Source organism: Scophthalmus maximus, chromosome 3, assembly GCF_022379125.1.
Source record: "Scophthalmus maximus strain ysfricsl-2021 chromosome 3, ASM2237912v1, whole genome shotgun sequence".
NCBI lineage: Eukaryota > Metazoa > Chordata > Actinopteri > Pleuronectiformes > Scophthalmidae > Scophthalmus > Scophthalmus maximus.
The window spans coordinates 16672317-16696476 of record NC_061517.1 but is presented as its reverse complement, the minus strand read 5'-3'; the positions used below and the strand labels follow the sequence as shown (position 1 = coordinate 16696476).

At 41.2% G+C, this 24160-nt stretch overlaps 1 protein-coding gene and 1 long non-coding RNA gene across 4 annotated transcripts in view; one reads left to right on the top strand and one right to left on the bottom strand.

Annotated features, from left to right (window-relative positions):
* The window catches only part of LOC124849886, a 32104-nt gene extending 8707 nt beyond the window's left edge, over nucleotides 1-23397 (top strand). The window contains exons 2-4 of one of the 2 annotated variants that reach the window (XR_007030478.1): nucleotides 3357-3446; nucleotides 21915-22048; nucleotides 22762-23397. This is a non-coding gene — a long non-coding RNA (uncharacterized LOC124849886). The remainder of the gene's footprint in view (nucleotides 1-3356; nucleotides 3447-21914; nucleotides 22049-22761) is intronic. The other variant, XR_007030479.1, reaches the window with a different exon arrangement.
* The window catches only part of sema3bl (sema domain, immunoglobulin domain (Ig), short basic domain, secreted, (semaphorin) 3bl), a 59274-nt gene that overhangs the window by 25425 nt on the left and 9689 nt on the right, over nucleotides 1-24160 (bottom strand). For both annotated transcript variants that reach the window (XM_035644192.2, XM_035644193.2), the window contains exons 2-4: nucleotides 17553-17713; nucleotides 11807-11866; nucleotides 3378-3497 (exon numbers count right to left, since the gene is read on the bottom strand). In XM_035644192.2, the coding sequence (XP_035500085.1) occupies nucleotides 3378-3497; nucleotides 11807-11866; nucleotides 17553-17713 (341 nt within the window). The remainder of the gene's footprint in view (nucleotides 1-3377; nucleotides 3498-11806; nucleotides 11867-17552; nucleotides 17714-24160) is intronic.

Here is a 24160-nt window from a genome sequence, read left to right as displayed (position 1 = left end):
TTGACTTGTTGTTGTACTTGGCCTTTTCCTCACTGTCAGATCAAATAATGGCCGGGCTCCATCTCCCACCACTTAACTTTCATTCTTCCTACTTCAGGACTCCGAAAAGGACAGAGGGTGTTTGAGACCGTAAAGTGTAGAAGATGACGGCAGAGGAAAACATAAGACGACAAGCTATGAAGTCGAGAAAGTAGGAGAGACAGAGAGAGAGATGAGGACAGGTTAGGAGTTATGGCGATCATTAAGTAGAAACTCTCTTATGAAATGCCAAGTAAAATTATGTAGTGAAAATGACAGAAAAGCAGTAAAATAATCCTGAGTGCGGTTACATTCATCTCCATTTTGTGGGGCCTTGATCCAAAGGCAATATACATGGGAGAAATAAAAGGTCGATTCATATGCAATTAACTGCTCAGGTCACTTGAACTATTTCAGTCCATTTTTATTCATATGAATGCCATAGTATTGGCCCCGCTGAAGAGTGTTCCTTGTCTGTAGTTTTTCCTGTCCCGTGAATCTGAGCACTTAAAAGAGGTTGTAATGGACGTCTGTGAAGAAGAGAGTGACTCTGTCAATCTGAAAAAGCAGCACTGCTCAGTAAAAGTGCTTTCACTGAATAATGTCTGTGCTGCTGCAGTCTACAGTTTTGCTCGACTGAGGAGAAGGCCTTTTATGTGTTGTCGTGTGTGTGTAATGGTACAGATAGTGTGCATAAATGGTCTGCTTCCCTGTATGTATGTTGCTCCATGTGTCTTTCTACACATTTATTTCTATATCTATTTATTTATGTTTGAATGTGCATGTCTTTCATCATGCTTATGTGTGTTTCTGTCTGTATCTCTGCATATTTATATGTTCAAGTTTGTGTCATTTGTTTTGTTTGACTGTGTGTGTGTGTGTGTGTGTGTGTGTGTGTGTGTGTGTGTGTGTGTGTGTGTGTGTGTGTGTGTGTGTGTGTGTGTGTGTGTGTGTGTGTGTGTGTGTGTGTGTGTGTGTGTGTGTGTGTGTGTGTGTGTGTGCAAACGTTTGTGTATGTAGTCTGGTTCTCTGTATGTCGTCACAGTAATAGGTTGGTTTACTTTTACATCTATGACACTGTGGGGACTCCACTTTGTGTGTGCGTGCATATCTGAGTGAGAAACACAGACCCGAGAAGCAGATCATATGTTTATGGGGGGTTTTTGGGACTTCAAATGAACTCCATGTGGTGAGGATTAATCAAAACACTCAATAATGTAATAGTTTTTGACAGTAAAGAAATGGGGACACATTTGATCACACTGTAAGAGCCTAATTGCAACATATCTAAATATTTTTTCACCATTCTCCCTGACCAACCTCAAATATTAAACCTTCTGACTTGTTCTTTCATCATGAGGGTACGTCAGTTGGTTCGTGGTCTAGGTTGTTGCTAAATGCATTTCTTTGTTTTCACATCTGAATGAAATCACGAAATGTTGTCAGGATTAGCTAATGCTAGAGAACCATAACAGCTTGTCCGACACTAATACATTTAGTCAAAGAATAGTTTGAGAGGGTGTGTGTGTTCTTTTGTGATTTAACACAGCCAAACCTATACTTGCCAGCAACACAGGACTGAAACAGAGAGCCAGAGGTGGCATGAGAAAGACAGAGAGAGTTTCTGAGATGAAACACCCCGGAGGTCAAGGGTCATCCCACCCAGAGTCCAGTCCGAGGGCTCGCAGCCTCTGTGGCCTCGGCAGGTCAGACAAACAGTCGGGTGTGTGTTCTCCACCAGTTAACGATTGGTTAAATAAATGGACAGACTCCCTGTGGTGTTGTCCACCCAGACCGGCGCACTGACTACCTGAAAGGACATGGCTGTTGTCTGAGTGATTGTGATGAGAGACACACACACGGACAGCTGGTACCAGTCAGGGGAGCTGAGGTGATCTGACTTTTAACACGTGCAGCAGACACAACCTGTTAGTTATTCCACACACCTGTTTATGCGCAGAGAGAAACACACAAACACACTAGGCCTCCCTCATAAACACATGCACACATTCCCTGGAGTAAATACAACTAATTCAGCAATGCATTTGGTGTGTTGATTTTCATTGTCCACGCACACACATACTCACATACATGCACACACATTTACACACGCACACACACACACACACTGCTGTATATTGTGACTGGGCTCAAAGTTATTTAGCAAAGGAAAACGAATGCAGTTTTTCACGATGTGCCATAAAACACAGAGTCCAAAAACCACAACGAAGATGACAGATTAAGAGGGACGTGGAAAATAGCACAGAGGAGAACACACACCGTGACAGGCACCTAAATCCCAAAGAAATCATAAAAAAATTGTATTGCAAACCCTGTGTTCTTCATATGCACACACAAGCCACACACACACACACACTCTCTCTTAAGACTAAACAGACGGCACTCCCCCACCTAAAGGTCGACTTTTTCATCCTTAGCCTTTGCCAACATCCAGCTTCCCCCTCACCACATGCCCAGTTTGACCTTCTCCTGCTGGGCTAAGCATGGCACTGCACTTAGATGCGATCTGTAGGGACCGTTGTGAAACAGCCAGCTACGTGCCTGTCTTAACAGCTGCGTTCATTGATTCATGTCTTTTAAATTGCTCCAATTTGAGACTCTTGAGTGGCTGTGGCGAGAGCCGGCCCGTGCAGTTGTAAAAGAAATAGATGGCCGAGCAGAAGAGCTGAGCACAGCAACAGAGGGACTCGTGGCGGAGCTGCTTTCTGATGCTTGACCTTGAGCCCCAGGGCGTGCGTAGAGCAGGGTCAGTCCTGACTGTGTCTCTCCCTGAGAAAACATCTGGGCACCAACCATATTGTTCCATTAGCCTGATCTCTGCAACAAGACCACTTCAAGGCCCCCAGTGATTCTTTATCATCTCATATGTATAATGATGCAGTGTGAAGGTTCTTTCTGGCTCCTTTATAACCTGTAGACAACCATTCCTTGAGGCTTCATGTAGATTGTTAAACTGCCAATATCTAAGCTTTGAATTAATCAATCAGCTGAGTTATACTTTTGTTGGAGCTACATTATGGACGTCTCTTGTGTTACAGTAACACTTTGAGCAGCATTGACAAGTAGAGCCAGCGGTTCACCTTAATTGTTTGGTACCAAAATGAAGACAGACAAAGTTTTTCTGTTTGAGAGTATTTAGTCGCTTAAAAGCTAGGTCAACAAGATGTGGAGGCCAAACCAGAGCTAATATTAAAGTGAAATTAAATTACATTAATCAGTTTGACATAAACAAATGGTTCTGGGTGTGTAATGGAAAACTGGAGAACTGGAAAGGTTCAAGACCAATTGTTTTTCGATTTGTCTTTTTGCATGTACAGCTCATCCTCTCATTGGCATACCTCTCCTCTGTGCCCCACGTTGATGAAGGCACACATGGGCTGGAAGGCACCGGTGCCACAGGCCAGGAGGTGAGTGCGGTTGTAGGGCTTCAGGAGACGAACAAAGTTGGCACACTCCGTCTGTAAAACACACACACACACAAACACACACACACACACTCACGTTAAAACTTCTCAAAGAAATATGTGAAAAGTATATGTTACATGATATAGTTTGTTTTTTTGCAACAGCCATTTAAGTAGAAAATTCTTTTATCTCTCTATCATGAGTGCCACAGTGAATTTGTCCCACACTACTTGGTGAACGCATTGCTTTAAGATCACGATTTGGGTACGCTGCAGATAATAAAGCATGCATAACGTAACATGTAACCCACACTTTTTCAATTTATGAAATATTCATGGTATAGCAGGAAACATCTACCCAGGTATAGAATGCAAACATTCACTTTTGGACACACACACACACACACACACCAAATTAAATCATAACGTGCAACAGTAACTGTCATCCAAATGCAGATAAGTTGGTTTTCAGGGTACTGTTATTTCTTAACAAGGCTTATTGATCCCATATGTTTGTAATGAGGGCCAAGAAAAGAGCTTTATTAGACGAAATGTGATAGCCCAGTGTCCTGCAAAGGAATCGTATCTCTGATTTTTGGATTTCTTCCAAAGTGACAGGCTGATGCTGTGGAGCAAGTTTCATCACATTAGGGTCAGAGGAGCCGTGTCAGGATGTTCTGTAGAATATCAGAATTGCCTGGGTGCCGGTGTGATAATATGGTGGATAACTTGCGGGTTTTAATCTTTTGTGGAAATTACAAACATATGATGAAGACACCAATGACAAATATGAATTAAACTTCTGCAGTGCGAAAGGGAGAGACATTCAATGTAGAAAAAGAAAGAAACTGCTCCTGCTTCATTATTAACTAAAAAAAACTGAAAGAAGGACAGGAACACATGAAGTGGGGGGCCGAGGAAACATGAAACAGGACATGTGTGTACTATACAGAGTTCCTGAGGAAGCAGAGGGCACAAATACTTCCTTCTTCTTGTCTGTAGCAACAACAGCCGACAAAACGTGCGTCAGCTGAGAAGGAAAGGATTGGCCATGTGTAATTCTCTCGAGTTAACAAGGTCAAACTAATATCTGCATGCTTTGAGTCTGGTATGTCTCTTGTGTGTTCATGTGCAAATGCTGATAAGTGGAACTAAATGAATCAAAGTGTATTGCTGCATGTTTGTTAGCCTTCTTTGCACTTGTGCATGTTTTACGTCTTTCCTGTGTCCTTTCCGGATTTCTACTGAACGTAAATGTTAAAGGACTAATATATTCTCGTCTTTTTTTGTGTCAAGTCCATGTCTGGTCGAGTAAATCCATCCTATAGTGTTCGTGTGTGGCCTGCATCCCTCTCAAAGTGCTAAAACATTGTAGATGGCTTCCTCGAGTGCTTTGACCGGCTGCAGACCTGATGTAAACCATGTCACTGCACTGCGAGAAATAGTTTACATCAGCATATGGCCCTTTCCCGCTGGCTTGTTTCCCTACCCAAACAAAACCAGACCAGTGATGAACTCGACAGAAACACACTTGCATTAATAATGTGTTAATAAATCTAAATCTAAGACTAATTATTAAATTTATAGAGAATAATAGCGTCAGTGTTTGAAATACGCAGATTTATATCAAGGCAGCGAGGATGCCATCAAGCAAAGCTGGCATACCTTTTGAAAATAGTTCCACGCAGGTTTTTTCCCCCTTAATTATTAATGGCTGATGAATAAATGCTGACTTTACTTGTGCCAAACCGCTGCAGAATTTATGTCCACCCTGCTGGAACCATCATCAGGCCTGACGCCACAGTCTCTGTGTTCTTACAGGGGATATACAAGGCCTGAAGGTAGAAATCGGTCTCTCCTGTGTTTCCATACTACTACACAGGGAATCGTTTGTCAACCGCAGTTCATCTGTGCCGCAAGCTCACAGAACCACCCTTCACGTTAAACCACTGCCCAGGAGAACATGGGGGGAATGAGAGAAAAAAGTGAAAAGGAAGAGAGGAGAAGGGCCATGATGGCAACTTTAAAAGTTGGAGACAAAGTGGGTTAAAAGGAGATATTCCTGCCATTGTGGCTCTCCTAACACAGAGACGACAGTCGCTCACCAATGACAATGTCTTTTTTTGTCAACATAAAACATTAACCATATGAATATGAACTATATGTGGTCTATATGAACCTCGACATTCATATAGACCTTGTACAGTAGTTGCAGAGATGGAGTCTGTTCCATTTGGCATGTCATTTTTAAGCAGGGGCCTGAGGAAAGGGCCTTGGGAATAAGAGGTTTTGAACAACAACATTGGATTAATATTCACAGTCAGGGCTATTGTGTGGAATTTGTTTTTGAACAATGTTCATGTATTAAGCTTTTACTATCAAGGGGAGGTTGGCTGACCACTTAACTCTCTCCTAACAATACCCTGCTGTCCATTCATACGGTTCGGACTTTGAAGCTGCCTTCAAAATCCACAGTTTAAAAAGTATGTATATCATTTTAAACAAAACATGATTGTTACATTTGGTCTGAAATGTATTTATCATTAACATAAACAAACAACAGCATTGCCAAGGCCTATCCTGGTCATTACAATGGACAATAGTGCATAATTTATCATTACAGTATATGTGCAGTACTGCACAATGTGAGGTACTTCTAAAGAAAAAGAAAAAGAAAAAAAGGAGTGCACTCTGCTTCCAAGAAAGAAGAAACAAATCACTGAAGAACAAAATCACTTTCCAAATTTGCCAAAAATGTTGAACCACCACCAAGAACTCCTTGGCGATAGATTAATTAAACCTTTTATTTTACATCTGACCACATGGACGACAACTCGTCGTGCACATGTTTATGTTGTTTAGTATGTGAATGAGAAACTTTTTTGAGCCAAAAAAGCAAAGAAGTTGACTCCAGAGAGCAGAAGTGGAGACAAATGTCTTCCTCATGACAAAGAAATGGAGTTTAGGTCAAAATGTGGTCTTTATTTGGAGAAACATGAGCAGTAACAGTAACACAGGCTACAAATCATTTAATCAGGGTTTGATTTGTTTATGGTAAGTATAACACTGCATTGCGATTTGGCTATGACACATGTTAAATATGCTCGACGTAGATGCAGTCAGGAGATTTGCTCAAGGTTGAGGAAAATGTGTCTCATATTGCTTTTGTCTCCAAGTTTGTCCAGGGCTCGCTGAAAAGTCTGAACTTTCAACCTCTGGCACCTTTCTGATATCGTAGGAAATTTAAAGAGAATTGTGGCAAAAATGTAACGGTTGCCACCAAGATAATGTTTTGATGAATTACTGTGAGGAAAACTGGAAAGGCATAGTTAGTTACTAACTTACATTTACTCCCATGGTCTAAGTATTATTTTATTCATTTCAAATTGAAGTGTACGAAATGGAGCACAGTGGTTGAGTCAACACGGAGCCTACAACAATGAAAGCCTCAGCAGCCGAACATGTTGTATGATGACTGACCCGGGCAGGGAGCGGCAAGTCTGGAAACGGAGTTGTTTCCAGCATAAACAGCCAATGTTCAGTGGAGAGAAGTCGGAATCTGTAACACTAACAGGAAATGAGGACCAACACATCCATGTGGACAGACAGAGACGCACACACATATGCAAATACACAAGACGTAACAGTTAGCGAGACCTCGTAAACAATCACAGACCCACACAAACATCGTGAAGGCAGTTCAAAGCTGAACAACTGGATGAACTCGCCTTGTCCAAGTATTTGGTCTGATCAGCTGTTTGATCCTCAAAGAGACCAGTTTTCCCATGTTCTCCTGAAAACATTCAGTCATGGCAAAAGTGTCTGGGAGGATTTTTTCTCCAAATATCTACAGCACCAACTGCAGCATGTAACCAATCAAAAATTAGTTTCGGGTTAGAAGACCACAGTCACCTAACTTGGCTCGCTGGCAGGCGCAAGAGCTGCAACCAACATTTTGGCAGCGAAAAGAGCAGGAGGCTGGTAGAGACAGATCACACTTGGCCTCTTGCCCGTGCAGCATCTTTTTCTAATTAATATTAAACAAAAACCATTAAAGAGCCATGAAGGGGAATTGCAGTATCATCCAAAATCTGGAGCCCACATGTTACTGTTACTTGTTACCAGTGTAAACAGTAAAGTGTAGTAGAGATTTCAGATATTTTCAAGTTGTATTACTGTATCTTCACTCCTGCTCTCTTTTACATACATCTGGCTTTCAATCACGCCTCGATCACTTTATTCCCAGTCTGTCCACCTAGAATGTGATTCATCAACAAATAGTTACGTAGCCAGAACAGGTAGTTTTGCAGTGATTTATTTCACAATTACTTTATTGTTGCAATTCAAGAAGTATTAAAACTAATAGGGGTGTTTTCTAATCTGCCCTTTGAATTGAGTTGTGGAAAACTTGATAAATGTTCCTCCGCAAGGACAAGGAAACATTGACGCCACGGTGAAAGGAATCCAGCATTTAAAGTGTGCAGGATACAAATGTCAAGCTTATTTATTTATAATTTTTTATGTTTTTCAGTGTAGACTGAAACTAAGTGGAACTGGTCACAGCTCTAACAGACAAACCGAAACCAAAAGAGAGGCTGAGTTACTGACACAATGTCGCCTATCATGAAAGAACAAAGCACAGAACTGAGCACACAATCTTTTGGGAGTTTACATCACGCAGAGAATCATTCGCACACTCAAAATCCTTAACGTCCCACAATCTGATCCATGCTCCGTCTTCAAAGGGATCTGGATGATCAGATAATCAGTGCGATTTAATTTAGAAGATTTAGAGAGATGAAGCCGAAAAATGGCCAGGCCAGAACACGCTTGGCTGAAACCGCTGAGTGCCTCCCCTCTGCCTGTTATTTATTTTCCTGAGTTGTAATTAATGATGGTGAGGATCACGGGGTTGTGACTCCGGGAGGAAACGCTATCAGTAACAACATGTTTAGGGTGGTAGACAGTTGTCAGTAGAAGGAGTGGAGACAGGCGCTGTCATTGGGGAGATAACATGGACACAGCTACGGTGCTCACAGGACGAGCGTAGAATTGTCATTTTTAATAATCCAGGCAAGAGTCATTAAAACACACATTCAGACATTTAATTGTATCTTTTTTCCCTAACTTGCCTGGAACACACTGCATTACTATACGCTCTCTCTCACATCTTCTCTATAGCTCTCAAGCACCACACACACACACACACACACACACACACACACACACACACACGGACAAGGACACGGACACATGTTATATCTCATAGCTTGTGTTTGCTGTCTGTGTCTGTTAAACATAACTGAGTTTGACAAAAAGTGGTGGAGGTTAAAAGGTAAAAGGTCCTCACATTGTTTTTTTGGGACTTTTTTTGTGTGCGTGCCTGTGTGTGTGTGTGTGTGTTTGGTGTGTGGAACCTTTGCTCTGTAGATGCCACGGTATACAACAATAATTTGTCTAACATGACACCAAAAAACAATGTGAAGGAATGCAGAAAGCTGTCTGTGTAGTTTAACAACAAGAGTCAAACACACTCACACTGTTACCCTCACGCTCTTTCTATCTCTCTCAATCAAACGCACGGGGCACGCGCACATACGCGCGCACACACACACACACACACACACACACACACACACACACACACACACACACACACACAAACTCTAGGAATTCCTTTGGCAAAAGTTGGGTAGAGTTACACACAGTTTGGTTTAAGACATGTGTTTTAATGCACTGTGACTTCTTCTCTCCATGGACAGTACAGTAGCACACACACACACACACACACACACACACACACCTAGCACCTTGTGAGCAATGTGGAGAGGAAACACCTAATAAAATTGATATAAGACACCCAAGACACACCTGCCACTTCAAACACAGAGAATACACACACACACACACACACACACACACACACACACACACCTTCTAACCTGTTCCAGATGGAGTTGTTGGTCAGACTTCTTTCCATGAGCAAGATCTATAATTCTTACAACAGTGTGTCTTCATTTTGTATGTGTGTGTGTGTGTGTGTGTGTGTGTGTGTGTGTGTGTGTGTGTGTGTGTGTGTGTGTGTGTGTGTGTGTGTGTGTGTGTGTGTGTGTGTGTGTGTTTTTGTGTGAGAGTGACTGTGTGTGTGAGATGTAGTGTACATTTTTGAAGTACTAATTAGTGTCATTTTATGTATTCTGAGCACCACTAAAGCCACTGAGAGCTTCTTCTCCAACTGGGACCAAATTTAACGATGTCTTAAACATCAAAGAAAAGACACTTCTCTCCACAGTCTCTTCCACTTCCTTCCTGTCCTCTATTTATTCCTCCCCTTTCTGTCATTTATTTTATTCGCTTGTTTATGTCCTTCTTTTCATGAGTATCTGTGTATATGTGACGTCTACGGCCATGTTACCGGCTCTTTAAGACTGTACTGAGGCTGGGTGTTGCTGAGATAACCTCTCAACGTCTGACATTTAGCAGGTATAAAATTTACCAATCTTTGTTATCTCAGTTTAGTGTGTTAGCATGCTCATAAACCAAAGTAGTGGACGAAATTTTTTTTTGACCTGATGGCACTAGATGTAAAGTTTGGGGATCACCAAAATTATTGGAGCGCACATGCGCAATTGAATGAAATCAAATAATTGTTCAGTCTGGTAGGAGCGACATCAACTCACTCCTGCCATCCATTATCAGTTATGTCTTTCATGTTTATGATGCTTCTAAAACCACCATCATTTCCATCCTGTCCCTTCCCCATCCCCACTGTTCCCCTCCATCTTTGTGAAGTTGCTTCTTTGAAGCCTGCTGGCTAACAAACAGAAAGCTGAGTCAGCTTGTGAGCGGTAAACAACTCAACGTGCTGACACATTCTTGGACGCTGGTTCCATTTATAACAGTATGCTTGTTTCACAGCTGAAACCTTATTCTGAAATGGTTTGTTTTTTGACATTATCAAAGGTAATTGTTTCCGAAACTCCCTTTCCCTCCTTTCTCTTGTTGTAAACACGGTCATAATTCGATAGACACCGTCGTCCCTTTGGGTTTTCCTTGTCTCACATATCACTCTCTCCAGCTTTTCCTTAAATCGCTGTCCTCCTCTCTCCCTCTGTTCGACATTTTGTGAAGAGATTAAGTTCTTCCTCCCTTTCCACCTTCAGAGAAGCACCTTCTCTTTGATTTCTCTTCATCAAGAAAGACCGACACTATACATGGCAACTTCAGAATTCCACTGTGATTATCAAATTTGTTGCAGACTTCATCAGAGACAAAGTTTACTAGACTGCTGAGTCATATGGTTTACTGTACGTTTTTCATTTAAGTGGGGGAGCAGAAACTAGACCAGTTGCTGTAGGGTAGGAAACTGAAGAGTCAGCACAACACATGTCACTAAAAATGATTAAATATGCCAGTTAGTGTACACCGCCAAAGGCAAATATTGCAGATCATGTGCCACTTTAGGGCTGCTGTCAAGGAAAATGCCTCATGGTGCAGAAAATAAATACATATTTTATATCCCCTTAAAAATTCTTTAGCAAATTAGTACTGCAAAAAACCTGAGCAGAATTTGAGAGATGCATTGAGAGCAGAGAAGAGGCTGGCATGGCCACAAGATTGAGCCAAAATCTCTGAGAACCCAGGCACCAACGTGAAAGGGCAGAGTTTGGAGGTCACAAGGGCCATGGAGAGAGTTAACTCACTGTTTTTTTTTTACTGAAGGCTTTTTGGCATCATATGTCACCACAGTCACTTTGTGTATGTCAAAAGAAGGGTATTTTGGGTTCAAATTTGGCCAGATTGTGCTGCCAGAATTCAAGAGAGTGGAAACAGGAATGGGTATCCAAATCCTGGCAGCAAGACTCAGCTGGTTGAATAAAGGGCTTGTGAGGCAGGTGGGTGGTTAGACCGGGCAAGACAGGGCACTGGCAGCAGAGCTGGTTACAAAGTATACATAGGAAAAAGATATTCAGAAAAACAGCTACGAAGCAACAGTCAAGCTTGCAAAATCAGGCTGAAAAACTTTACTGGACAGTTGAAGCTGGAGAGAGTATAAAAAAAAACCCCTTCCAGATGAGACGCATTAGGATTGACAAGAGAGAAAGTGTCTCTCAGTGCGTTCAGACGGAATGTATAGTTTGTAAGTAGCAAAAGTGCTATAAAGGTGAATGTGAAGACCCAGGGGGGCAAAGATAGACCAAGTGAGACTAGAACAGGTTCTGTGAGAGTTGCAAATGTTTAAAATTTCTGAAATAAGAAGTTTAGATGAATGACCTGATTTAAATTTTACTTGAAATGAATCATCCCCAATTACTGCAGGCAACTGTTCTAATGGAAAGGTTCAAACAAAGTCAGTCGCTTACCTGCTCCTTCCCTGTTTCAACACAGTCCTCTTTGTTGCCAGGTAAAGGGGGCCAGTAGATCTATGAAGCAAAACAGAAGAACAGAAAAACAAGAATAAAGAGTGTGATGATTAATGACCTCATAACTTCGGAACATATTCAGCCATATTGCAAAATGTAATTGCTTCTGTTTATGCAATCAAAACATAATAATCAGTGTGGGTGTGTGTCATTAAATGTAAATTATTTTCCCTGCAAATTGAACCGTATAGCAATTAGAAGCAAATTGTGCAGTGCGGATCCTCCACACATAATGAAGCAATGAGCAGGAATGAGGAGCCAAAGACTTTAGGAGTGAACTTCTGGCTTGTAAAAGTGAATTCCTGATTGAGACGTGACAGACACATTTATCATTTCAGCTATAACACCAGAAGCCCAAGCCAGTGGATATATAAAGGTCAGTTCACCAAAATTACAAAATCAACATTGTGCGTGGTTTTTTACGTTATTCTAGTGGTATTCTGCCAAGCAGATCATTTTGATTTTATGTGTTCAAGTTGTGACATCATCTGTCTCCAAGATCTCTGCCTCAATACAATAGAGGTGAAAGGGATTTCTTTTGTGAAGCTCACAGCCTTGAAAAAATAAATATTCTACTGTAAGTAATCAAAAGCAGTGGGACTTCTTTGAAACAACGTCCTGTTTACTCTGGATAACCCACTGACTCCACAGTGACTAGTTTTCATTGGAAATACTTTCTGTGTGACAAAAGTCCCTGTAAAATATGTTTCATATCTTACACAGAATAACAGATGATTGTTTTTTTAATCAATTTCAATGTTCAGTTTTGTTAATGTAAATTGTCCAATGCAGCAAACAATAGAAACAGAATTTATTTTCACTTGAGACAAACAGGCCACATGAAGTCAGTGATGACGCATGTTAAGCTGCTTTCAGACATGCACTGAAGTCTGAACTTTCCTAGTGGGGCTGTTTGTGAGGACGCAAATGCTTGCTTTCTATTTTTTGAAAGCCTGTATACTGGCTATAAATCTTCCAAATTTCCAGATTAGGAACAGTCCCAAAGTCTTTCCACCACTGTCCAAATCCAATAAGGAGACGAGGTGGATCTCAGATCAAATTTTGGACCTGAAACAATGGGGCTAGTTTTCACACTGCTTTCTGCAAATGAAAAGTGAAATCCAATTGCCACTGAAGAGGAAATCTGAGTCTGTCACAGTAACCAAGATTCAATGACGTGTGTAATACTGGCGTTTTGTGTCGACTACCAGAGGTAGTTTCTCAGAGACAGTAAGCCTTTGTCTGGTCCAGTGGGAACCTGGCTTCGTTTTGACTAACAGGGAGAACAGAGAGGAATACAAATGTTCTTGACTTGCATGACTGGATCTGATTGTTTTCAGTGTGTATGGGGAGCATGTGTGTGAGCCAGTGGCTTCTATAGGGTTGATTAAAGAGTGTGTATGAAATGGAGCTGATGAAGCGACAGATACCGATGTAAAGAGAGATAATGTGAACTCGGTTAGAATATGAGTGAATGTCTGTTTCTGACCTGTTGGCTTTAAACATAATCATATTCTATTCTTTTACTCATCCCACCCTCACTGTGATTTCAACATTTAAACTAAAAATAGATAGATTTTTTCATCTAAGTCTTGACAATAAAGCAAATAAGCATGGTTTTCTGAGATTTAAAACTAACGTCAAATGTAGGAGACGTACTTCACAGCAAAGCAAGAAGAAAAAAATAAACCTGCCTCACAGCGTCTGTATCAGTGTTTCAGCATAAAATCGACGACAACAACAAAACACCTTCACCATCACACCATCTAATACCTGACCTGAAAACTGTCTCGCAACACGGAATTCATGAAAAACAACTATTGGTATCACACCAATAATTCACATTTTGTTATTTCTTCGATCACTGAACTCGTAACAGTGTTTGTTTCAACTGCCACAAACCAAGCTAAACAGGATGGTCATGGGCAACAGTCTATCCTTTAACTTCAAACTCATTCCGATCACAGCTTTTAACAGCTCTTGTGAAGAAACTGGAACTTCAAGTGTCAAAGCTCCAAACATATTGCTTGAGCGGTTAGCCCAAACCCTGGAAAGATACAAATCAAGCAAAGTTTTTTGTTCCTGTGCCAGCTGCTAAACAACCTAGAGAAGAACAACAATCGTACTGCATAGTTTTTTAGTTCGATTCAACACACTTGGATATGGATTCTTCAAAAATGACAGTAAATGCATCGCTTCTCTCATGTTTTTTTGCCAAGGGTTTCATTTGCTTTGAGGTCATGAATGTCACACAAAATTGCTTATATCATTTATGGGCAGTGAACTGCAAAGGAGTTGGGTCTGTATATATTGCAGTGCTACTGTATATACTGTGGTAACATCATGCTGCTCAAAGCTGATGTAAGCAGATGCAGTTTATACACAAAACCATCCAGCTCGTAATGCAGTGGGAGAAAGATGAAATTACGAAAAGTGATGAGTTTATTTTTGACTGGATGAGGGTGCAGCAAGGCAAGAAATGCCCAGTTTACAGTAAATAATTGATTGAAACATTGTGAGTATGTTTCCTCTGCATCAATCCTTGAAGAGAAGGTTTAAATGTCAACACAACCTCTGCTTTTATCAACATGTCACTTTTTACACTGTTTTATTTTAAGCCAAGAGGATAACTCAAAATGATGCCACACTAGGTACGTTTGGCCAGAGGCCGTCGCCAAAATCATTCGCAAACTTTATGAAACCAAACACTGAGAAAAATAAACCAGTTGTTTGAAAATTGTGAAAGATATGGCAAAGTATTTGACACATGCCAAGCAGATTTCCAAAAATAAAAAGTAAACACGATCAAACTTTCAAATAGGAAAAACGTATGTTTTAGCAAGGAAAAGTCAACTGTTTATTCCATCAGTTGAAATATTTATAAGGGATTAATTGCTTTTCAGTTTTTGTGTTTTTCTGAGTGATTATATCATTAAGGGAATTGTTCCTCTTCCCAGATGTGATTCAGTAGGTACTGGATCCAGTTCAGGCCCTGGGCAGAAACATGCTGGATGCACTGGTATGATGCCATGTGACTTGTTTTCAACTAAAGCCTCATGTTTAGAATGAGATCAAACTCTATTTTCTCATTTTACTGCACTGCTGGTCAGATCTATAGTGGAAAGAAAGGATGGCGAACAAGTTTTTTCTAAGCTAAAGAGATATTGTAAAATGTGGTGGTGGGCAGAGTTTTAGCTAGAAAACTACTTAGCTATCATAATAGATTTATCAGTGGTTCACAACTTGGTGTAAATAATTCCATCAGATGCACAAAAATAGTTAATGAATGAAAAAGAAAATCATTATTTGCTTGGCAAGGATTTGCTGTCTTATCTCCGTTATGACAATCAAATTAATAAATGCCAATTCCTTTTTTTATTTTCCATTTTGGGATGAGAGAAGTGTGTGTTGCTTAAAATGAGGGAGGAAGGAAGGAAAGAAGGAAGGAAGGTAGGAAGATGACTTTCAACCCAAACTCACACATAAAAAGGACTAGTTAAAGATTTTGGACATACAATTTCTTTCCAAAAGTTGAGAAGATCATTCTCTGCTTCAGTTCTGTAGCTAGCATAAAGATTCTACGAAGGGGGGAAAAGCCAGCCTAGCTCTGTCCAAATTTAAAAAATATACATAAGTTCATGTGTTGATTTGTTTCAAAACCTCCTAAAACCCTAACAGAATGATCATGTGGAGTTGATTTTATGAAATAATACAGGGATCAGCTGTGGTGCTCACAACTTTTCAACAATCTGGCTGGTTGTCATAGCAACATTGACAGAAAATCCCTTATGTCAAGAAGTGTTCAATTTTCCTTTTTCCTCCTGTCAGCGATGGCTTATGGTGCGTTTGGCACGTGTGTCGTCTTGTTTTCATTTAACTGGCATCACCGATAGATACAATAGCTGGCGATGATAAAAGCAGAGGCATTGAACGTCACACAGCTCACAGCAGACTTGAGTATCAGCAAGCTTCATGTGTGATCATCAGCCAAGAGAAGAGGGAGAGGAGGCTGAGCGAGGGATGAAGAGGGATTAAAGGGCAGACAAGGTGGGCGGCATCTGGCTCTTAAATTCCACATTCACCCATGCACTGTGTCCATTCACAGGAACATAGATAGATACACGCACACGCACACACACACACACACTGCTCTTCGCTAAATGGTTGACGCACACTGGGGATTTTCCTTATTTAGAGAGGCATGTTTTTGTTCTGTGCGTATACTAGAAACCTATTTTAAGGGAAAACAAAATGCACTGGTTGCCCTACTACTGAATAAATAAATGGGCATATAATAAATATATGCTGCATATTCCCCTCCAAACTATTCCTCTACTGACAGCCGTGCAGATGACATGAAATCCTGATCTAATTTAAATCTACTCATTCCCCTTGTGTTGAAACTTTGAAGAAAAGAAAAAAAACCTCTGAAACATCTCTGGAGATATAACTCAAAGGTATAATAACTCACTTACTCCACAAATCACAGCAAAACTCATTTCTATGTCTACTGTGGTACTAAATCAATTATATTGAATATGAAATATGGGAGGCATATTTTTCCATAATTGTTAACATACTGTATTTGGTCTTTTTGATTTAAACCAAGGTGCCTAATCACCGCATCACAGTGGCATCAATCATGTGGTTCTTCTAAAATAATACTGTATTTAAAATAATTGATCCAATATCTAGGATAAATGAAACACTATAGCATGATGGCATTCCTTCCTTTTCTTCTCCTCAGTTAGTCTGATTCTCTGTGTTTAGTGAACATGAAACTTGATGGTAATTAATCTCTCATGTCTCTCTGGTTAGCTAAAGAAACTGTAACTGCCGCAGCATAAACACTGTTTGACACAAGCTTTAATGACACATTCATACACAGATTAAAGGTGAAGTGCATCGAAAACACAAGTTGTGATTTAGGACTAGCTGTACTTATACAGGTGTTCCCGCACTAGCAAGCGCACGGGATTGTACAAATGTTTGGCAAAGGAAAGAAGGAAGACAAAATTTGATGACGTTCATGTCTGAAGGCGGCTGTTTAAAGATCAAGAATCAGAGGTGCAAACAGAAATAATAACAAGACAACGTAACGCAATAAGGTTATAGTATTATAGTTATAGTATCTTCCTCAAAATAGCAGATGTGTAGTCAATTTATTCTGGGCTTTATCCCTAAAAACTGAGCCTTTTCTTTTTTTCATTTAATATTTCCGTCACTGTTTTCTGAAACGGTTTCACTAATGATGCAATAGCAGTAATATCAAATAAAATGGTTGTTCAGGTTGGAGTCGCCACATTTAAGGTTGATTTATGACAAAGAGTGCTTCAACAGATGTTCTGCAAAGGGCGAACACTGGAAAGACACAAAACCCTCTGCCTATCTCTTTGAGATATTGATATTGATATCATCTTATCACAGACTGAAACCACCAAAACGTCCCCTATAAGCTTTGCTTTCACCAAGTTATTCTCTTGTCCACCGAGGAGCGGATTTCTTGGAAAAATAACAACTCGATTTATTGCAAAACGAAACTGCGTCACCCATTGTGTTAGCACAACAAGTAACCTGGCAATCCAAGCTTTCTGTTGCATCTTTAAAGCAGAGCAGAATAACTTAAAAGGTACCCAAGTAACTGCAATTTGATTGTAATATTATTTACAGTGTTCAAAACCCTCACCTCTTTAGACTCGCTGCTGGCCGGTCCCAGCATGAGCGAGTACAGAACGTCTTTCCCGCCCAGGAAGAGGCGGTCACGGTACTCATCCAGGAAGACGGCAGTGAGCGTGAGTTGGCCATGGTGACCGCTGAAGACAGATGACCTGTTGGTGGACAGCAGGTCTGCGGAGAGAGGGGAGAATTGGGTTAAGCAATGGTGTTCCCACCCAAAAAAGACAAATGAAAAAGAGAAATAGAAAGACAGATGTAGTGAATGAGGTGGAGAAGAAAGTCTGGGAAATAATGATGCGGCAAGGAGACAAAGCTGTTCTCAGACATGAACTCCAAAATATGTCGTCTGGACACTTTCTGGAATTTCCCGTTCACAGGGGACGAATGCATCAGGAGATTGGACAATCGGACACATTCACAACAGCAGAAAAAATTCCAGACCATGCTGTGGCGTCTGGCAGCAGGAGAAAGCTGCCGCGAGCAGTGTTTTTATTTACAGTCCTCAATACGCTCACTCCCACACTATGAATTTTCTGGAGGTTTTCCTTCTGTATTGTCACATGGGCTCACTCAGTCATTCTCAAGAACCCGGAAAACGTTCGGAGCAACATTGGCGTTCTCGGACACAGCACCTACGGGGAAAGTCCAGGAAATAGTCCGAAATTCAGTGCATGTCCGGAAGGAAAATGAGCCGACGAGACTAAAAATGTAAAACTTGAAAATGAAGAGGAAAGGAAAAAAGGAACCTAATAGTATATATAAAATCTTCATCATTAATAGAGTATTACCCTGATCTGCAGTGTGTTCTCAGAGGCTCATGATCAAAGCTTCCAGCTGTTTTGAGTGTTTTGTGAGAACAATTTATTTTTCCCCATGATGGTGAAAAGCAGGCGAGTTGAACTAACTACACCCGTCATAATATTTTAATCAAATGCTCTTTTTTCAATGTTCAGCTTGTATCCCTGCGCTCACAGCAGGCGGTTCTCGTGTGACCAAACACAGTAGCTGCAATTCATGTGCTATTGTGTATGTGGGCTCAGTGAGCATGTACACACGGGCACCCCAGGTTTCCTGTGTCTTCATGATTGAGACGTCATTACTTCTGCACATAAACTGGTTAATCTCCCTGTTTGGCAGGCCACTGTTCAATGAGCAACAGTGAGTTTCTATACTTCTTCTTCTTCACTAACATGCTCTTCATCCCCGAGTCAACCTCTGAGTCTTAGAACAGGGAACATTATCGGGGAATGTTCTTTTCATCTGAGAAAGAAAGCAGCTAAATCTGTCAATAATCCATACGGCTCAAAGACAAACTATAAGGTAACTATCTGAATTCACAGTCATGGTTAACATGCTGAAACTGTACGAGTGCTCACGCACACTTGATACACACTCCCATAAAAGTGAACACAGATCGGTGAGAGAGCAGCGGTCCGCCTGTACACACCAGGGTGCACCTGGCTCCCCTCTCTGATCTGGCAGCGGCTTCACAGCCAAAAGGTTGATGCAACCACTCCACAGGAGTGGTACGGACCGGGTTGAAATCAAGTTCAGCTAGAAGTGGGGCGTCCTCCCTCTCCTTTACACACGCACGCACGCACACACACACACAAATACAAATCGCTCACTCTCCCACAGCTTCCAGATCTTCCACCTTCTCATGCAAACACCTCTTATTTCTGCCTCTCCTACTTTCTCTTTTTGTCCCGTCTCTTCTCCTTTATCACCTTACCTCTGTCTCTCTCTCCCTCACTCTCTCTCTCTGACACTTTCTGTGTCTTGGTAATGAGATCCGGTAAGAAAAATATGTGTGAGAAGATGTGAAGATGTCATTGGTATGCCACACTATCCGTGTAGGGGTTTTTCGTCTGAATGGGCTTTCCGTCTATCTCTCATCACTCGTCTGTCACGCTTACTAATCTTCTCTCTCTTTTTCACTTGGTCCAAAACACACACACACACACACACACTCAAACGGTAAGAAAATAGCCTCAGTCACTTGCCACTCAGCAAGAGTATTGACTGTGAGAAGTACAGGGGCCCTGTACTAGTGACACCTTGTCCATCATTGGGGCCTTGCAAACACACAAACACACACACACACAGATCCATGTGTCTGATCTGTTTTTATTAGAAATCTCCCTTTCACAACTCATAAGCTCACACACTTACTGAAAAATGTATTTTATAATATGTCTTCAAAGTGCTCAATTTGTCCAACAACAAAATAAATGTGTATAAGTAATACATATATATATATGTACACATTCTCACTCTAGATGAGTCTCAGGTGGGCTTTTCCCACCTGGTTAGGGTAAAAAAAATAATGAGTAGAAATAGATTGGCAGAGAATGCCACAAGACCGACAGAGGGTCTGGCAAACTGGGAGACGAATAGCTTTTAGCTTTAGAACAGCTTAAAATTAGATGATAGAAGTATTTGCCTTTCAATGATTTGCATTTGTTTATGAAATATGTTATTTTCTCAGTATAGTTTCAATATATACAAGACACCTTTGTGGCCTTGTTTTGTTTCATCAACTTTTTGTTTGAAAAGCAGATAAAGTCACATTACAAACTATACATAGTTTAAGTAACTTAAAGGGGCAGTCAGCGATTCTGGAGAAAACTCTGGCCGGGATGCAAACCCGGAGCGTTGCAGCACCACCCGCCAGCACGGCTCTTAAGGTGTCGACGAGTGATGTTTACAAAACTGGGCTCGCCGAAAACCCGGACAGCTAACGGACGGTGAGGAAATACTCACCCATTTTTTCAAAATGTTTATTGCTTTAGAATCACATACTGCCCCTTTAACCATCTACTCTAGTACAGATGAAACATTAACGCGTGCAGAGGCCAGTGATTTCAGCAGGAAGGTCTGATCAGTGTTTGCATGACAGTTTATCAGCGGAACACGCAGGCAGCTCTACACGTCTTCAGCTGATGACTCTCTGTCTCCACCGGTTCAACTGTTTCCACACAGCTCTGAGCCCCGTGTTGACCTGCGGTCAGAGGGAGAGTGATGAAGACTGACAGGACGGTGTGTGTATGTGTGATGAGAAGAGCACATGGTTTTGCATGTATGCATGTGTGTGTGTGTGTGTGTGCTGAGGCCTTTAACAGATAGCAGGTCCGGATTTAGTGTTCACAGCACACCTCTTTGTTTTGACAGGGAAGATTGCAGAAGAAGGATACTGTCAGGTTACCAGCGTATGGCTTTCACATTTTTGTAAACTATGTGTATTTATCAAAAATGAAGCTGCACTATCTGACCCAGCAAACTAAAGCAGGGAATATTTGCCACATTTATCAGAAGCTTCAGGATGACATTTGAGAAAATGAGCAGAGAAAAGGCAAATTCCTATCAAATCTTTTAGGACTTTGGGGGATCTGGTGGAATAGCAGTTAAGAATCAAACCATTAAACCACAATCCTGCTTCATCCACAGTCATTTTTCCCCCTTAATGATGCGTTCAACATTTTTAAAGGAATCTTTAAAGTTAGAATACATGTTTTGCTTTATCTGATTTTGCCATGAGCATTTTCATGCACTGGTCAATACATATTTTCCCATTTCCCATAATGGCAGGTGCATAAAAAGGTAAACCTACTCCACACAAATTCTCCAAATTATGACCAAATATGTTTTGGTCGGTCCCCACAGAACGACTCATAAATCTTCCCTGATCTGAGACAACTATCAACTATTGACAAGGTAACCTTTTCAAAACACTTTTTGTAAATGCACGATAGTTTCAGAGTTCTAGTATCTAGTTACCTTTACTTTAATCCACACATTGAGAAATTAACAAATTAATTAAGAACACTTCTACCTTTATTTGGATCAATTAAATAACTCAAGTATATGCAAATCCAAAAACTCAAAATATAAGCACATAAATACAACACACACACACGCACACATTAACAGAGGGGAAAGACGAGCTAACAGCTTCCATCTGCAGCTTGTTATCACTCCGCCGGCTCATCACTTCACTGTGGAAGCCACACCACAGCCTCACCTCTCACCAACCTATTTTCCTCCTGCCGTCCATCCATCTCCACCTCTCCTCCATCTCTCCATTTAACCTCTCTCTACACTCCACCATGTTCTCTCTCTTCTGTCCATCCATCTTTAACTTCCTCCCTTGTGTTCTTTTTTTCCCCCTCTTGAAGTGACTTCCAAATCTGTCTTGTGTTTCACCTCCTGTGTGTCCATCTGTCTTCCTGTCTCTCTCCCCCCTTTGCTTCCAGATCTTTGTCCCTTGTCTCTCATTTTATCCATCTCGTGTCCCTATTCATTTACAAAAATCTCTGACGGCATTCGGAGGGAAACTTCTACATCTGTCTCCAATGTGTCTTATTCCCCCAAGGGCGGCCCACCGACTCCGCATTGACAAACAGCAGCCGTGCCAAACCGAAGCGACACGCGAGAGAGCATCTGGTTTCACTGTACGTGTCAAATCTCGGCTATCGCATCACGTAGTCGCAGCCACTACAAAGACATGTATGTAATAATTTATCCTGAGATTTGTTTACATTGTCAATGTTCCGCTTAGTCAGGCTGAGGCCTGCCCTGGTGTCTGTCAAATCTCAGAGTCAGACATGAGGACCTCTGATACACTACTGATGATGAAAAACAGTTTGCTTATTTGCATATTTTTGTTAGATCTGGGAGCGCACACGGTTCTTTCCTCACCCAGGGACCAATTGAATCTAATCAAACTTCAGATTAAAGATTAAAGAGTGTGATGAAAATGAGGGCATCATTATGGCATGAATGCATTTAAATCCCCCCCCCCCCCCACACCCCCCGCCCCAGGTATAAAATGTCAGCAAGTGCTTTTTCCATTATGTTTAATGGCCTTTCTGGGTGGAGAATGCATAATCTCTCTTTGTCTGCATGGGGTTCTTGTTTCCTTTGACAGTCCAAAGACTTGTAATTTAGGGCATCTGGTGACTCCAAATTACATGTAGATGTGAATAATTGTCTGTTTCCATGGTGTACCATGCCTCTTGCATAATGCATGCTGGGAAAGCCCTCAGCCCCCTGCAACTGCAACCAGCCCGGCAGCCCATAGCTCCCCGCTCAGCCTCAACCAGTTGTTTTTAATATTTATTTTCCGTGTGGAATAACCAATGAAGATAAAATATGTTAATTACTAGAGTTGTTGAGCATTTTCTTTTTTCATTCTTCTTTTTTTTTTGTCCTTTGAGTAGATCCAGGCTAGCTGCTTCCGTCTGCCTCCAGTCTTTGTGCTAGGCTACGCCACAAGCAAACAGGTGAGAGTAGCATTGTGGTTTTTTTCATTCAACTCTGAGCAAATTAGTATTTTCTTAAATGTCAAAGTATTCATTTATGTCTGCAAAGATGCTCTGTGTGAGAAAGACGTGTGGCAACTCAAACGCGATAATAAGGGATTTTGTTGTGCACTTGTGTAACAAAAGCTGTCATGAGAGGAGCTGCTGCTGAAACAATTGACTAACTATTCACATTGCAATTTCGATTCTTCTGTATGTCCGGCACATATTGCTAAATTGAGAATAAAGTTTGACTTGACTTGATGTATAATCTAATGGGGTTATCATTTTCTTTTAAAAGAAAGTTTCTTTAAAGTGTCCATTCATACACAGCTCCTGGTTTTTCATTTCAAACTGGGCACTTGGTCACTGATGTATGTCAGTCCTCCTGCTTTTATGGAGAGAGTAAAGGGCGTCTAAACAGAAAACCAACTAAATTTGTTTGAGGGTTTGCAGCATGTACTGTGCTTTTCACTGTGCATGGCTGAGAACACTTCTTTATCCTCTCCAGGTCCCTTCCTCAGGCACTCATGTTAGGTCCATCACTTAACCGCCACAATATAAAATCCCTAGCTGTCATTTTCATGACTGCAATTACAGAAAATTACAAACATGTACCAATGTTTTTAAAAATAAGGATCTCGGGTCTGGAAACGAGTGAAATAGGGGCTCAGGTAGGAGAATCGGAAGTAAAATATTATCCGAGAGAGCTGCAGACAGTGAAAGAGGTCATGATGAACTCATGCACATACAATAGTATCAGAGGAGGGGGGGCACATCTGTATCCTATTAGACCCCCTGCGATATAAAATGCATACCAGTAACAAACACATTAAAAATGGGATAGAAAAAAAGATTAAAGCAGACAAAAGAGAAAGACGGAGAGAAAAAGTGGCAATCAGGGAGGGAGTAAGAAAAGAAGAGAGAGAGAGGGATGAGAATCAATAAGACCCTGATTAAATCTATTTCCATCTCAGCCGACAAAACTCACTGTCAGTCTCCATCGCCTCATATTCCTCTTTGACATCTTGTTTTCATGAGGTCTGACACACACACACACACACACACACACACATAAAGGCTCATTACACTCATTACACCACAGACAGTCTTCCCAGGGTATCATTAGATCTCGGCTGTATATTGTTGCAGTGTGCCAAGTATTTCTGGAATCTGCCGCATGCGCAAAAAGTCATTTCACACTGCTCCTCCTCTCACAACTCTTCCTCCTCCTCCTGTCCCGGGTCTCGAGTTTCCCTCTCATCCTCCAAATATACCCTCATTATAAAGCTCTGTGTGAGGTGTGTTTTAAGGGCTA